The 15,864-nt window shown below is 50.2% G+C and overlaps 7 protein-coding genes across 7 annotated transcripts; 2 read left to right on the top strand and 5 right to left on the bottom strand.

Moving 5' to 3' along the window:
- Nucleotides 1-1,625: 1,625 nt before the first annotated feature.
- BO85DRAFT_480631 (PQ-loop repeat-containing protein) lies at nt 1,626-2,716 on the top strand (the record flags this gene model as incomplete). The annotated part of the gene is made up of 3 exons (XM_025663019.1): nt 1,626-1,663; nt 1,738-1,992; nt 2,055-2,716. 3 exons carry the CDS (start codon nt 1,626-1,628, stop codon nt 2,614-2,616), a joined length of 855 nt encoding a protein of 284 aa, XP_025512172.1. The 3' UTR covers nt 2,617-2,716.
- A 305-nt stretch (nt 2,717-3,021) lies between these two features.
- Nucleotides 3,022-4,555, bottom strand: BO85DRAFT_523085 (uncharacterized protein). The gene is made up of 3 exons (XM_025665317.1): nt 4,441-4,555; nt 3,873-4,337; nt 3,022-3,746 (listed from the first exon to the last, which is right to left on the bottom strand). Exons 1-3 carry the CDS (start codon nt 4,488-4,490, stop codon nt 3,182-3,184), a joined length of 1,080 nt encoding a protein of 359 aa, XP_025512171.1. The 5' UTR covers nt 4,491-4,555; the 3' UTR covers nt 3,022-3,181.
- A 681-nt stretch (nt 4,556-5,236) lies between these two features.
- Nucleotides 5,237-6,941, bottom strand: BO85DRAFT_379858 (cytochrome P450; the record flags this gene model as incomplete). Its single annotated transcript, XM_025656359.1, has 4 exons — nt 5,237-5,408; nt 5,475-5,641; nt 5,717-6,331; nt 6,417-6,941. 4 exons carry the CDS (start codon nt 6,939-6,941, stop codon nt 5,237-5,239), a joined length of 1,479 nt encoding a protein of 492 aa, XP_025512170.1.
- A 712-nt stretch (nt 6,942-7,653) lies between these two features.
- On the top strand, nt 7,654-9,172 carry BO85DRAFT_503084 (uncharacterized protein; the record flags this gene model as incomplete). Its single annotated transcript, XM_025664224.1, has 5 exons — nt 7,654-7,812; nt 7,873-7,958; nt 8,044-8,191; nt 8,303-8,338; nt 8,408-9,172. 5 exons carry the CDS (start codon nt 7,654-7,656, stop codon nt 9,005-9,007), a joined length of 1,029 nt encoding a protein of 342 aa, XP_025512169.1. The 3' UTR covers nt 9,008-9,172.
- Nucleotides 9,061-11,124, bottom strand: BO85DRAFT_503078 (sterigmatocystin 8-O-methyltransferase precursor; the record flags this gene model as incomplete). Its single annotated transcript, XM_025664223.1, has 5 exons — nt 9,061-9,819; nt 10,091-10,203; nt 10,272-10,357; nt 10,434-10,541; nt 10,622-11,124. 5 exons carry the CDS (start codon nt 11,122-11,124, stop codon nt 9,337-9,339), a joined length of 1,293 nt encoding a protein of 430 aa, XP_025512168.1. The 3' UTR covers nt 9,061-9,336.
- Nucleotides 11,125-11,342: 218 nt separating this feature from the next.
- On the bottom strand, nt 11,343-12,487 carry BO85DRAFT_452607 (carbonyl reductase). Its single transcript, XM_025660862.1, has one exon. It carries the CDS (start codon nt 12,302-12,304, stop codon nt 11,564-11,566), a length of 741 nt encoding a protein of 246 aa, XP_025512167.1. The 5' UTR covers nt 12,305-12,487; the 3' UTR covers nt 11,343-11,563.
- A 963-nt stretch (nt 12,488-13,450) lies between these two features.
- Nucleotides 13,451-15,039, bottom strand: BO85DRAFT_404525 (1-aminocyclopropane-1-carboxylate oxidase). Its single transcript, XM_025657273.1, has 3 exons — nt 14,709-15,039; nt 14,587-14,653; nt 13,451-14,524 (listed from the first exon to the last, which is right to left on the bottom strand). Exons 1-3 carry the CDS (start codon nt 14,993-14,995, stop codon nt 13,781-13,783), a joined length of 1,098 nt encoding a protein of 365 aa, XP_025512166.1. The 5' UTR covers nt 14,996-15,039; the 3' UTR covers nt 13,451-13,780.
- Nucleotides 15,040-15,864: the final 825 nt, after the last annotated feature.

Raw genomic sequence — 15,864 nt, 5'->3', positions numbered from 1 at the left:
TTGCAGACGCCCCAGCCTCGTTGGTTGATGATAAGTTAAGAAGTAATCCCTTGCTAGTAACGCATTGGTGGTGTTAGCCATCGGAGAACCAACGACAGTTGAAAGAATGAGAGATTGTTATTGGAGAGGCTAGTGTGGGAACCGTCATAGCTTGGGGGGGGACCCATTGGGACTTTGATGAGCGATGGTCCGGGCTGGATCGAATGTGACAGAAGCACAGTAGAGAAGGAGGGATGGTAGGCAGTGTGTGCGCAAGAGTGGAAACGGAGAAGATCATTCCTGGCAGGAGATGGAGACGGATGGAGACGGGGAACAGGGATTGCGGGTGGAGAGAGCGACCAAAGCAGTAAGGTACCGGCCCCAGGCTGCAACTAGACGGAGCGACTAGTTGCTGTCCCCTCCCCATCATTGCAGTGGGAGGGATCTGGCTCGCTTTAGGGCTCCTTCGCTTGACTCCGTTGCGTAGGGAAGCTTCAGGGCATGTTTCACGAAGCATGACTTTATTATTGCTTCGTCCAATGATCCTGGCAGGTTAGATGCATGGGGATAATGACCGACTTGGGATGCATAGAATGCTTACGGTGTGCCTGAGAGGATGAGCGGCACAACGAGGGGGCCAAATAGCCAAAGCTAAACTAGAACCTCGTACTAACAGCTGTATCTAGTATTTACTATCTTCTAGTCACTCCTAATAACTAATTGTTACTCACTAGTCAGCTCGTTACCCCGCCATGTCTCTCATCATCCCAGTCTTTTTTCCAGGCACCATTTCTGGTAGGAGTCTCTCCCCCCCTACTGTCGGTCTTTACTCCTCGCTGACATGTAGTTAGTTAGTGGTTAGGTACAGATCCGACTACCTGCTAACTTAACTGATTTGGTTACTGACTAGGCTGGTCCCGGTAGTACCGCCGTTATAACTGTTTTGGACCCCACGGCCCGTCCGTCTCGCCTACAGTTAGCGGCAACCACCGAATGGTCAATCCCCGCCTAATCCAGCAGCTCTACTCTGTGGGCTGTCTCTCGGTCAGTCTGCCGCGGTCGGCTTTCTTCCTCCATTGTGCTTACCAACCACAACCGCCATTATTTTACTTCTTCTCCTTCCACTTCTTATTCCTCTTTTCTTTTTCTTTTTTATCTACCCCTCGGTCTGACATGCATGCAGCCTAGTACCGCCCATGCAAGACCGACTGTTACAACCCCAGGGCTTATCTCATAGCATGTTTGCACCTTGCTGAAATAAACCGAGGTACACCGAGCCTGAGACTATTGAATTTGTGCCCTGAGTACAAAGTAGATAGTAGTGGTGGTCTCGTCTCGTGCACTGCCACGGCCGGCGGTTCCCCGTTCTTAGGCCCGAGCGCCCTAGTAGTAACAACTGGTGGTTCCTCTCTTGACAGGTCCCACTAAAGATCGTGCAGGAGGCTAAATTGATAAGAAGCAATGAAATCCTGTGTACGGCGGGCAAATGCAATTCCGCCGTGTTTACTGCGATCGAAGCTGCTCCCAATCTGCCACCCTTTCCAAATCCTATAATTATAATTATGTAGTAGTAGTTGATCTCCCCTCTAGCTTTTCTCCAGCACCCCACTGGCCATTAATACTACAATCTTTGAGGTTAAAGCGCGATGATCGACGGAACACTCCTTCCTTCCTGGTTCCGGATGTGCGTAATTTCGAAATAGCACTACTTATGATAGTTACCATCGTACAGCCTTGACACTGACTGCATCCAAATAGCCTCCTACTGGGTCTCAGCATCTACTCATACATACCCCAGCTGCAGCTCCTCTGGAAAACCAAGAATAGCTCCGGTCTTTCAATCAACTATGTACTTTTAAACCTCATCTGTGCGACAGAGCAGTTTCTGCTTGTGCTCCTTTACAACAACACCCCAGATGCAGAGCCGAATATGTTTGTGGAGAATCCCGGATCCTTAGGAGACTGGATGAATCTTATTCAAATCACTGTTGTCTGGATACTTTCTGGCCTTACGTGAGTTTACATATGCATTCATTGCCACTCGAGAAACTTATACTGACTCTAACTCTTAAAAGATTTACACTAAGCCTGCGATACCCCTCCGACTCATCCTTCCGAGACAAGCTCTCCGCGACCTTATCATACATTGCCTACTTCCTCGTAGCCGTCGTTCCGTCAGTATGCGTGGTCCTCACAACCCGTAGAGGCGAGGATCCGCGCACCAGCGAGAATGAGTGGCAGTTCGCTCTCTGGAGTGGTGTCCATCTCATACTTGTCAACCCAGTCATGACACTTCTTTCATTCAGCGCCGTGTTCTGTCAGGCGCCGAAATTGCTAAAGGGGGTGTCGCCGCCGCGGGCTTTGAGTCTTCCAGGACTTGCGATCCAAGCAGGTGTGTTCACGGTTCTTGCTTTGAGTTGGCCATTCCGGTTTGTATATCTCGATCCTGATTGGAATGTTTTTGCATCGTGGTTTGCGCTGTATACCTGGTATTCTTCTGTTGGTTGGACGGCTGTGGACTGTGCGGTCTTTGCGCTGGTTCAGGTGATTCTGTTGTGGTTGGCGTGTAGGAACAGGAAGCACTGGCAGTTGGCTGAGGATGGCGAGACTGAGCCGTTGCTGGCTAATGGGGGATGATTGAGCCGGTTGATGTGTACATTGTCAGTTATTCACCGCTCCCAAGGCCTTGTTTTTTGGTGTCTCTCTTAGTCAATGGCTGAGGTGGTCAGCTGCTGGCAGGGATCGGGCCATATGATGTAGACTCAATTCCCATTACAGCTAAAGAAGTTCCCAGTCCGCTGGTTTGTATGGAAAACGAAAATAGACAATATGATCTCATAGCACAGATACCCCTGTATTTCTCTCTAGCTCGTAAGCACGTCAGAATCTTGACGCTGTAGTTAAGGCTAGTCAAGGCTAGTGATAGCTCTTTTATATTGAAGCTATGATAGAGTTAAAACATACACTAGTATGTTCAAGTAGCAGGAATGATATAGAATAAGTCGGGTAGTAATAATACTAGGAATTTTGCTACCATTCCGACTCAATCGTTAGGTAATTCTATATAGACATACAATCCGAATAGCTAGAGAAGGGAGCTTCTCCTTCTACCGGCTAGTACTATTAGTGACTCGAAGGGGGTACGATGGCTATATCATACCCGACGCTAAGTCATTGATCGAACAATCAATTGTCTTAACTTCTAGTTCACAGCTGTAAACTCCACCATATTCGAAGCCGGCACCACCACCTCCGGCCGTCCGTCATTGTCAGCTGGCTTAGTGATCACCCCGAATCCAACTACCATTACAATAGTGTCCATATGATCCTCCTTTGTTCCCCAATCCCACCAAGTCCACTTGCATCCCTTGAATCGGTGTCGCATGACCTCTCCATCGCGAGCATCTTCTGGTAGATCAACCATAGTGTCAAGCTTTTGTACTTCAGTCCAGGTCTCGTTGGGCTGTAGAGACATAAAACCGTCGCTTGTACCTACTGTTCGTGGAACCTCTTCATCCTCAAACAAACCGTATCCACATACGCCATCGCCGCGCCAGGACTCCCACTCTCCAGTATCCTGGCTACGCCGATAGAAACAAGATACCTCCCAATCATACAAGTCGCCCACTGAGAAAGTAATCGGTCGAGGGGTCTCGTCTCCTGATACCCCGTGGTAGGTAAGCTTCCAAGTCAACGGCCACCTCTCTTGGATTCTCCATGTCGGCGGGCCTTCAATCTCGAGGCTGAATATCGGCACGCCTGGGGAGCTTAGCAGTTGTTAGCGTCCTAATATCAGCGGATAAATGGGCGGAGAAGAGGTACTCACAGAGTATTGGGATCTAATTCGATGATTGGAGGAGTCAATGGCATTGGTGGCGGCGGCGGCGCACTACCTTCGATTAAACTGAAGGAGCATCGTGCGCATCCAGGCAGTGTCATCGGGGTCGATTTCGCCTCCAGCCGTGACTTCCAACGTTTCTTCATTTGTATCCTTCGATCCCCAATCCCAGAAATGCACCTCACCTCCGGGCCAGAAGAGCTCGTATTTGATCCATTCACTTTTTATAACGGATCGACATATATTCTCCCCAAGAGGGATATCCCACGACACGGCTTCATCATCCGCACCCAAGTACCAGAGGTGAAGAGGGTTTGATTGCCGCGTTATTGGTGAGGAGCAATCTGACTGCACCTCCACCTCCATTAGGCCCTCACTGGACGAGTCACGAAAGACCCTGAATCCTTCATCGGTGCTTGGGGACCAGTAGAAGTAGCATGGCTTGGGTTCCTGGTGCTCCTTGGATCGCGTGATAGTCACTGTAACGAGATTCAAATTCGGGCTTTCAGTATAGAAGTTTCTGGGTGCAGTTAGTGTTACCTCCAGCGCTGGAGTATGTGGACTTTCCGATCCCTTATGTCAGTATCTTTCTGATGGGCTGTAATAATACGAGGGATACACACTGTCGGTCCGCATCGGAGAATTTAAGATACGGTTTCAGGGGGTCGTTCATGGTAACGGATATCTTGGTTGAGTAATTTAAAGCTATAAGCAAATCGCGTCGGGATAAAAAATGGAGTGTATAGAAGAAGATTGTCAGTGGACTTAGGTTACGGGAAACAGAGGTCCTTATATGGAAGTGCTTGTGCGGGGTGTCGACACCACCAAGACGTAGTACATTAGTTAGCCGAGCTAAATCAATACTGTAATATCGACAACTCCAAATTCCATGCCTGTTGCACTTAGATTTGCAGCTCTTATCTTAGTTGCTTCGTATATGGTGGTTTGTTTCAATACGCAGTAGGCAATAAACCGCACTAGTATTTTTGCTCGAATACGGAGTTCTTTTTGCCTCACGTGATTTGAGACAAGTTCTGTCCAAGCCCATCCTTTGGATATATGTACTTGTGCAGACTGTGGTCGAAACGCCGCACGTAGGTGTTGACAATCCCGCGTTTGGGCTGAAGCAGTGTGGTATTGATCAGACCCTGGACGCAATCGTCCAACAGGGTGTCGTAATGACCGGCTTATACTGCGACACGGAAACATCCAACATGATAGACTAGTATGGACCCTATTGGGCGTCGGAAGAAGCAGAAGAAGATGGGCTGAGATTCAAGCTACGGGAGCAAACGCCTACTAACATGAAACCTCGCCTACCGTTTCTAAAACAAGCAATGACGTGTATTCTCCAATCTTAGGGAGTGGAATGTGCTTACCTGATGAGAACCTTTCATTCTATACATAGCACTCCCTACTCTACAATATATCCGAAGCAGTCCTCCTCTCTGTCACGCGGACATCCAATGGCCCTCGTTCCCAGACCATGTACGACATCTGCTCCGCCCAGTTGGAGCTATGTGGCATGAGCTGCAGATCAAACCGAAACAGTAGACGAGCAAGAATCAGACGCATTTCGGCATACGCCAGACTAAATAAGCGTTGTCAGTCGACGACCTAGCCATACAATCAGCTATGAACACAAGGGAAAGTATACCTCTTTCCAATGCAATTCCGAGGTCCAACATGGAACACCTGGACTGACTGCAAGTTATCGTCCTTGTATGCTGGATCGCCCAACCATCTTTCCGGAATGAATTCGTCCGGGTTGCGAAAGTTCTTGGGGGACCTCGACGTCGCCCAGCTATGAACGGATACGGCGGCCTAGTTGGTCTTCAGTCAGTGCGCAGCTCTCATCTTCAATAATCAAAAGCAGAATGGACTATATTCAAGACGCACCCCGCCTGGAACCCATCTCCCAGCAATTTCAAACCCCTCCCCAGGCACCTGTCGTGGTAACCCCGAGGGAATTGGCGGATACAATCTCCATCCCTCCTCCAAACACGCAGTCAGGTACTTCAAGCCTGCCACGGACTGGATTGTGATCTCCTCCTCCATGCTGAAGGCTGTCTCAATCTCTTTCCTCAGCTTGCGCATCTTCTCCGGATTCTTCAGCAAGTAGAACGTCACTGCCGCCAACGAGGTCGCACTCGTCTCACTCCCCGCTACAATCAACGTGGACGAATTATTCGCTAGCTCGTCAAATGATAGCTCCGGCGTCCCTGTCGACAGATACTGCATGAAGTCCTTGCGATCCGTCTCTCTGCCCAGTCGGCGCATCACCTTCTCGGTCGTCTTGGCGATATGCGCCAGCCGCTTGCGCGCCAGCTCCGCCGGCAGCAGATACCACAGCAGGAGGGACTGCAAACCTGGGAATCGCGCGCTGATCTGTATGAGCATGCTCGTTTTGAGAGCGAGGAAGATTAAGCGCACCCAGTCGTCATACGCGCCTCGTTTGAGACAACCGAAGGGCTCACCGAAGCCTAGGTCACCGATGATGTCGAAGGTGCAGAACTGTTTCCTTAACTGATTAACATGATAGAGAACAAGTAACAAGAGGGGGTTTTATTCGTTTTTCCGCTGCTGCGCGGAAACTCACATTGAACCAAGCGCTCATGTCCACCACTTCGCCCGCGCGCTGCCCCAACTGCTGCACGAACAAGTCCACATACCCCTTGATTATGGGCTCTTGCTCGCGGATTGACTTTTCTGCAAACGCGGGGGCCAGCTTCTTTCGGAAGCGGTTGTGGTCGTGGAAGCCTGCGGTGGTGATGCTCTTGTTGCCCGAAGCAAAGCCCGCATAGAAGGTGGGGTCTTTTCCCAGTTCGGGGAATTCAGTGCCAGTGGGACGCCCGCTGTAGATGGACGTCCAGGCACGCGGGTCGGTGTAGGAGAGTTCGTTAGGGGCATAGCGTACGACGGAGCCGTAATGGGCATGGAGGTGGCGCATGTCCTCGTGGAAGTTACCGCGGAGGAGAGCGTACGCATACCAGAGGGGGAAGACAGCGGCGTATTTAGGGCCTGGGTAGTTGGAGAGCGGGTGGAAGTAGAGGTTGTATAGAGCGAGGGCAGTGAAATAGGTGGGGAGCTGGAAGGGAGGGTTTAGTGGGGATTGATTGGACATGGTGTAGGTGAGAGACCAGGAAGGAATTGTAATACTACATACCGCGATGAGAACTGGACTTATCGCGTATAGGGGGTTGGACCACAGTGACGCAGCGACATTATTTCCTAGGACATACAACCCATGCAAGCTGGAGACAGCCATGGTGCCTCCCCAAGGCTGTGACTTGCCTCGACGGTTTTTGTGGCAAAATCCAGCGTATTAGCTAGTAGCAATGAGTCCACAAAGGGAAAGGATGGGGCGGATGTATCACTCTCTCAAATAGGAAATTTGATTCTATTCATGTCTATACCATGATTTCCCAACTGAAATAAGCATAACATCGAGGCCTTCATGGCCGGTCATTCTGCATTCGGTCTAGCCGCGGAGCCTCTCCGAAAGGGTTAGCCGGCATCGGGCCATCCCAATACGGTAATAGGGCGCCCTGGTTGTGTTACCCTGACCTGGTAAATGATAAGCGGGGATGAAATGAATGACACAGTCATGAAAAGCTAGAGGGAAAAGCAAGTTCTGGCGTGGTATATGTATTCGGCTTTCGTGGACATTATCAACTAGTATACATTCAGTAATTCCGAACTGGGAGCTCAAGTAGTTACCCACCGGTGACCCTAAAGCACCGCCGAATCAAGTTAAACTATATAACGAACAAGTAAGGATCCATCATCCCAAGATGGGATTAAATTATTCAGTCCTATCGCGCTACGAAGTCAATATGTCCTTCTCCCAGTATCAAGATCAGGATGGTGCAGTCCAGTCAGCAGATCGAATTCCCTGGGATCCCAATTGCTCTATCTTCCCCTCCAGAAAGGATCTGCCTCATATACCTGGTGCTCCCAAAGATGCTGCGTGGGTATGGGGAGAAAATGATCAGGTCGGATACTTCCTTCAGTCCGCGTTATATCTTGGATATTTGGAACTGATTTATTCCCAGATCGGACGATTAAACTTATTGTCACCCACACGTGTCAAAGATGCGGCCTCTTCAGAGATCAAGACTGGCCAAATGATCCGGCTAGAGTGGGTGATATTACATACCTCTCCGCATAACCGCTCATCCCAGTTCATTGACGGGTACTTACTTATTATACCTGGGCTCCTATAGTCTTCCCCTAGGTGTACCCAACCCCCCTGCATTCGGTCGAGCAGGCTTTGTGCACAAGATCAAGCCCTTACAAGAAAACCTCATCTACGATGATCTGTACGAGTCATTGAACACACAGAGCGGGACGCAGTGGGATGGATTCCGGCATGTAAGTGAGAATCCCTCCTGTAGCATTACTGTAGTGCTTCAAGCTTTATTTTATTCCATTCTATTCCCTTCGTGAAGACCCCATCACCCAGTATTCTAACATAACTACTAGTTTTCACACCTTTCCTCGGGACTGTTCTATAACAGTGTACGTACATCATGTCCAACAACCCCCAATCAATCAAACCAATCCCACTAAGCAAATTAAGAAAAATAGGCCACAGCCACCGACATCACAGGCTCGACCCCAACCCTAAACAACAGCATCCACCACTGGTCCGCCACCCACGGCGGCATCGCCGGCCGCTGCCTCCTCCTAGACTTCTACACCTACGCCCAGACCCACTCCCTGCCCTACGACCCCTACCAAGGCAGCGCCATTTCCTTCACCGACCTCCAGGCCTGCGGCCACAGCCAGGGGATCAACATCCTACCCGTCTCCCAAGGCGGGGATATCCCCGTGGGCACGATCCTGATGATCCGCTCAGGGTTCGTGGCCAGGTATAATCAGATGTCTCCAGAGAATAGGGCCGATATTCTTCAGAACGAAAAAACTGAGTATGCGGGGCTCAAGCAGGAGGCGGCGATGCTGGACTGGCTGCATGATTGCTACTTCGCGGCGGTGGGAGGGGATGCGCCGGCGTTCGAGCGCTGGCCACCCCAAGAAGAGTATTTTCTGCATGAGTATGTGTTGGCATTGTGGGGGATGCCGATTGGGGAAATGTGGGATTTGGAGCGCGTAGCTGCGTTGTGTCGCGAGTTGCGTAGGTGGACTTTCTTCATGACGAGTGCGCCGGCCAATGTCGAAGGTGAGTAAGTTACCGGAATCGCTAATTTTGCTGTGTTGGATGCAGGGTGTGTTTGCTAACTAATTAATGGGTGTAGGTGGGGTTAGTTCGCAGGCGAATGCGATGGCGATTTTCTAAGTCTGGGGGGGAGGTGTTAAGGTATGCGGATGAAACAGAGAGTGGTAGATCGTTGGTGTATGTAGTAGGGGCTTTTCCTTCTTTCTTTATTTTCAGTAGCTCTGAAATGAGATCCCATCCTTGTTGACTGTGATACGACAAAGAACCAATCAAGTAAACAGACCAAGTACTCATCAAAATCAACCTACCATATCTTCTCTCCTACGGTATTTCCAAAACCCTACTTCCTCAACTTGAACTCAATCACCCCCATCGTCCCCGGCAACCGAATAACCCTCACCACCTCATATCGCCGATCCGCCTTCAAGATCAAATCCCGAAAATCCTGCTCACTTCGCTGCTTACTGTTCGCAATCACCATCATGGCCACATCCACCTGACGAACGAGATGTTCCTCGCGCAGCGGCACCGTACCCCGAGCCGGCACAATACTCTCATTGATCAGCACCGAGCACTCCGGGCGCGCCTCCAGCGCTGGTGCGAATTGCCGCAGCACGCGTACGCAGTCGTCGTCGCCCCAATTATGCAAACACGAGCGGATGTACCATGCCTTCACGTCCTCCGGGACGACCCGCTGTGGTTGGAAGAAGTCGTGCTGGCTGAATTCGACACGAGAGAGCAGACTCGGGTCGGCGCATTGGGAGTTTTCTGAAAACATGGTTTCCGAGATGTCTTGGACGGTGAAGGACCATGTTGGGAATTGCTGTTTGGGTATTCAGTGTTTGATTTGGTAGGCAGAGAGAGGGAGAAAGAGAGAAAGAGAAAGAGGGAGGGAGAAAGAGAGAGGAAGAAAGAGAGAGGAAGAAAGAGAGAGGAAGAAAGAGAGAGGAAGAAAGAGAGAGGAAGAAGAGAGAGGAAGAAAGAGAGAGGAAGAAAGAGAGAGGAAGAAGAGAGAGGAAGAAAGAGAGAGGAAGAAAGAGAGAGTATGGATGGGGGAGAAGGTAGAGACACAACTGGATAGATCAAGATCATACCTTGGCGAGTTCGAGGGCGACATGGCCGCTGCCCCCGCCCACGTCAATGAGTCGGCCTTCGGGGTGGCCACTAGTTTTGATCCATTCGACAAGGGCGGCGGAGGATCGATCCACTAAAAGAGTAATGTCAGAAGTATTGCAAGAGACAGCGAAGCATTGTGTGGGTGGCCGCGGTACGTACACTTGGCAATCCCCTCCTGAGCGAGGGCGAATCGAACCCCCTTTTCCGGGTTCTTCTCATACCACTCGTAGAAAGGGGTGCCCCAGCTGTATGTAATATCATCAGTTTGGTTGTGGCTTTGAAATATTAATGTTTAAATTTTGGAGTGGTTGCATGCCCTACCGATATTTGAACGGCGACAGATGACTCTCTTCGGCCGCCGGATACTCCTTGAAGTAATTTGCTGTCTCGACGCTCGCTTTGTGCATCTCATCCAATCTACCATCCCGCCTTAATATCAGTAATAAAGCGGAAAACGATCTCTTTACGAAGGAGTTCACTCTAGAGAGAAGTGGGGGAGGAAGACATACTGCATCTCCACCTGTGCCCGCAACTCGCGGTCCCGGACCAACACCTCCGAAAAGGCAGTATGGCGAAACACCCCATCCTCGACCTCCTCCGCGATATTCAGCGTCGCCAGCAACCGTAGCATACGCGCTAATTTGGCTGGATCCAGTCGCACGCGCTCGCCGAGCTCTGACAGTGTCATGCAACCGCCGCCGAGCGGGATCTGGTCATACACCCTGTGCTCAAGCATGACTTGCAGCGCGGCCAGGTCGAAGTGACTGCCGAAAACCTCGCGGTGGAAGGTCAGAGGTCCTGCAACAAGGCGGGTGAGGCTGGTGGCCGCATCCACAAGTCGGGCTTTGGTGGTGTTGAGGTCTAGCGTGGGGTCTTGCCAGAGGGGGTGGTCCGTGGAGCTGGTAAAGGTGGGTTCGGGAACATTGTGCATGGTGAGTTTAATGATGATGGCTTGGGTGAGGGTGTTGATAGTCGTGGCCAGGGAGAGGAGGGTTGGCGCTGGGGTGGTCATTGTGGATGAGTAGACTTCTTCTGATGGGGAGACTGTTAGATTCGAAGGCAGGAATGTTGATGGGGGAATGTCGACTACTGTTCGGGGAGTAATGGGTATTATAGATACTTCTGTTGCTTATCTGAATGGGTGATGGGGATATTGCGAATTCGGGATATTGTCGAAGTGGTAATGGCCGAAGGGGGGTCGGATGGAGAGGGCAAGTTCGGCGAAAGCAACAGCAGGGATTTTACCTCTCATGCAGTTACGTAGTCGTGTTGTTGTACTGTTTTAGTGACAATTCTCTGGGAATCTATCAATACTATTATATGAGCAGGCTACCCGTCGTTGGCTACGGTTTTAGTTACACGGAGTACAATCTAGGTCCTTTCAGCTGTAGCTATCGTATCCAATCCGTTAGGATGCCCAACAATGATAGTCCCACCAATATACAGCGACACTACCATCCCAGTGGCCCATCGGTGTTGCTAAAGGTACCATTTGGTCCATCCTTATCCAAAGTCGCGAGGTGAACCGTCTGCAGTGCACCACTCTCCGGGGTGCCCCAGCCGCGGAAACGGTTGAAGTTGGTGGCACAAAATCCCGGGTCGCTCGCGTTGACTTTCCATCCCTTGGGCCCATAAAGATTGGCGTAATGGCAGGCGATCATATTGAGCGCCGCCTTGGAGCTGCGGTAGGCAGGGAATTGAAAGGAAGCAAATTGATCCTTGGGGTCCAGCCGGCCGGTGCACGACCCCAAGGCTGAGGATACAAAGACAATCCGCGGCACAGCGGCCTTCTCCAGCAGAGGGATAAAGGCTTCCGTAGTGACGACTTGGCCCGTGGTATTGATGTCAAAGCCCGCTTGCCAGGTTTGGCGGAGGGAGGTGCCTTCGGGCAAGCGGCCCTCGGTGATCACACCGGCGTTGTTGATGAGGACATCCAACCGACCGAACTGGTCTGCCACCTGTTTGGCAGCCGACTGAATGGAGGTGTCATCGGTCACGTCGATGATCACTCCGTCGACGGTCAATCCTTGGCTTTTGAGCTTGGCAATAGCTTCTCCACCCTTGGCGGCATCGCGGTAGCCCATGAGCACGTGGTAGCCCGGATGGTCGGTAGCCAGCTTTTTAGCGACCTCGAAGCCGAGCCCCTGGTTGGCGCCAGTGATAAGGACGATTGTGCTGTCAGGAGAAGCCATTTTGTGCAGCCTAGATGAAGAAAGGGTTGAGGCAATGTGAGACAATCTTCTGAGGGCAGGAAAGGCGGGGAAGCGATTCATTGATTTGAGAAAGAATGCGGAAGAGGAGAAGGAGGGGAAGGGTCCTTCAAGGGGGGGCTGATAGGGCAAGCAAATTCCAACGACTCGGGGAAGGCGAAAAAGGGCGTCGGCGAGGACGGAGCTATCGGCATTAACGACGAGCCATGCACAGTTAAAACCCGGTACTTTACCATCAAACATCACATCAATACAAAGAAGATTTAATCAAGGCCCCCCATAATCCAATGCCCCGATTGCCTGACTCCTTCCCGAACCCCCGCGGGCAACGTCAGCTTCAATCATCCAATTAGGACAAATACTGAGGTTAGCGCTTACTATCAATATTCCTATTATTGTAGGTTTCTGATCCACCAGCCCACTTGCTTTATTTAACAAAAAAGCTTATTGATGATAAAAGCTTCCCAAGCTTCCGTGATCAGGGTTCGAGCCTTTGATCCCTGATGGGTTCGGCTACTTTTACTTCACAGAGTACCACGACAGCACCTTCTGCCCCGCCCTTGCCTATGTCTGTCTCTGATTACTCTTCCCGGCTATTTCTCTTTTAGTTCAGCCCGTCGCTTCCGTTTACCACAACAGAAGGCAGTGTCAAACACCCCTGCACTTTCAGTCCCCTACTAGTACTTTTCTCTTCCTTTACTCGAATCACGGGCCGGTCACTAGCCGCCACGCAGTCCAGAATTAGGGCACAATGCATTAGCGCTGAGTTGAGTCTGAAAGTATCGTTAGCCAGAGCAAGTCATTCTCATGCCCTTAGTTTTGAAAAGAAGAGAGACAAATTATTACTATACATAGAGTTGGAGATGGCGTTTGAAGGCCGAATTATATTGTGACTCTAAATATTCCAGGATTTTATTTTATCAGTTGATAGTACTCGACCCATGATTGAGAAGGTCGGTATACCTAGATGCTCTTGATATTATATTTACACATATATTATTTCTACACCGGTAGTACGTCTATTCTATCAGTCCTCTAGCTTCACTCCAGGGCAGAAGTGTTGGAGGATGCTATTAGCGTTTTAGGAGAGAGAAAGAAAGAAAGAAAAGATGATAAATTCTGATTCGTATGTCGACCTGTGCAAACTAGTCTTCTGCATCATGTTTCCAAGAAGAATCTGGCAGTATATACTCGTAACTTGTAGGACCGTCGACAAATTAGGGGTTCAATCTTAAGACATTTACCTCGCTCAATTTAAGTATCTGCTCGGTATTCGAATAACCACCCCTCTGACACTCGACTCGGACCGAATAGAATTTCCAATGATGACAATCTTCACATTCCGCGGTTCGAATCCGGCACCGTACCGCCCACAAAACATCATATCATATCACCGATTGCAAAATGGGACAAGACAAATTTACAAGCCCCGTACACACAAGTAATGGAGCAAGCAAGCTAGACTACAACGAGAGGAGAAGCCTTGGCCTTGCTGGCACTTTCCGTGCCACTCATACGGTCCCAGTGCTCCGGGCCCTTGAACTTGCCGTGACGCTTCCCAGCTGCACGTCGCTCGATCCACTCCTTGCTCGTGAGCTCTTCCTCCACAACTCCATCTGCTAACGGTGGAATAACCCCACTGCCAGGCAGGCGCTTCAGCACTACATCGTCGCGCGGTCTCGAGAAGTAGATGAGGGAGTACCGATCCACGAGCTTCTGAGTGCCCAAGGGAGGGTCCACGCGGTGCACATTCGAGCGAAAGAGGCCGTTTGTGAACTTCACCAACGCATCGCCCAGATTGATGATCGCATGACCGGGTCGTGGCTGTACCCACGGCCATTCGTCCCAGTCGTTCTCGCCGTACTGACGGCCAGGCTCGACCACGCGCAATCCAGACAGACGGTTGAAGAGAACCGTGATGCTGCCGAAGTCAGTGTGCTCACCCAGCGCGGTGCGACGGTCCGTGTCTGGCTGAGGAGGAACCTTCAGGAACCGGACGTGGTCTCCGGACTCGGCGGAAAGTCGGTGCAAGTCGGCGAATGTGCCCTTTGGAAGGTCGAGGAGCGATTCCAGGGCGGCCAGGATGGTCAAAGCAACTTCATGGCAGCTCTGCGTGAAGGTCTGGAGGGTTTTTTGACTGTTAAGCAAGAGAGGCGGCTTGGGTACACTGTAGCCGGGCTGCATTATATCGTCTTTCCCGAGCTAAGAGTAGAGATGGCATGTGAGACAGTTGTTATTGTTCCTGGAATTACCTGTCGACTTACATTCCATACTTCCATGCGGTCTCGAGTGCCGTTACGGTCAATGACTGTTCCGCCAGGGGCAGTGTATCTGTGCATCTGGTGAGAGGTCTAAGATGGTCACCTAGGGCTATAGGGGCACGTACCCTAAAAACTGGCCCGTATCGTAAGGACGTTTCTCCTCGGCAGGCAGGTCAAAGACCTTCTTCTGCAGAGTGAAGGTCTCTTTGACGAGGTCGAGTAGCTGCTGGCCCTTCTCACTGTGGTCCAGCTTCAGGTAAAAGAACCCGTAATGCTTGCAGGCCTCAAATAGACGCCTGGCTTCGTCGGGATCAGGGCCATTGACCAGTTTATCATAGTCGATGACTTCAAGTTGCGCTAGGTTGAGGCCCTCGGGAAACGGGGGTTCTTCTTGGAAGGCTTGTTTGTCCATATTATGTGACAATCTCTAATAAGTTTCTGAGATAAGAAATCCACAATACCATAAGGGCATGCGATAAGAGTTTCTTATTGTTTCGCTTGGACTAAACGCTTCTTAAAAGTGAGACAGATTGTCTGACATGACTTGATTCGCTATGCACATCCGCAGGTTTGGGGGTTTGCCGTATGGGGCTTTGTCCGGTCACATCCAGAGTAGGAAGGACCGAGGGCCGGTGACATCAAAAACATTTGTTGCATTGCGTCGTACGGCCATGTGAGGGAATTGAAATAAATCAACATTCCCATATTGTTTTTAAAATGGAGAAAACGGGAACAGATTTTCTTATGTTTAGATAGTGCATCGTTTCCATGTACCCTCTCCAGGTATGTATTGATATCGAAAGCCAACAAGATGGTTTCGTGAAAGTAGTATAGGTGGAGTATAAATTCCAAGCACCCCGTATAACCTACCTATTTTGATTAAACAAGACATGAGTGTCTTCCGATACAAGCCACCAAAAGGTTGTACAGGAGGCTGCAGCAACTGCTATTGAGACTGGGATCCCAAGTGGGAGACTAATTGAATAAAACTGCCTAGAAACGCACTGATGCTTTTATTGAGTGCGTCTTACTTTAGAGAAAGATCATAGAAAACATTTGCGGCCACCAGAGCTGTTTAGAGTTGTTACGTTACATATTGCTTCTCATTCAGCGAAGACTAAGTCACAAGTCAGTAGACAAATCTCAAGTTCATCAAATGATCCTATCAAACTTCAAGCATCGTTCCACCATGAATTGGTAGTTAGTATTGACTCTATGTTTAAGGTAGATCACAATGCAAATATGTTGACTTCGGTTGCAGTACTGCAGCAACCCCTGTTC

The sequence above is a fragment of the Aspergillus piperis genome, assembly GCF_003184755.1.
Source record: "Aspergillus piperis CBS 112811 unplaced genomic scaffold BO85scaffold_20, whole genome shotgun sequence".
In the NCBI taxonomy this organism is placed as follows: domain Eukaryota; kingdom Fungi; phylum Ascomycota; class Eurotiomycetes; order Eurotiales; family Aspergillaceae; genus Aspergillus; species Aspergillus piperis.
Note: the sequence above shows the minus strand (reverse complement) of the source record. Positions and strands in the feature narration are given on the sequence as shown.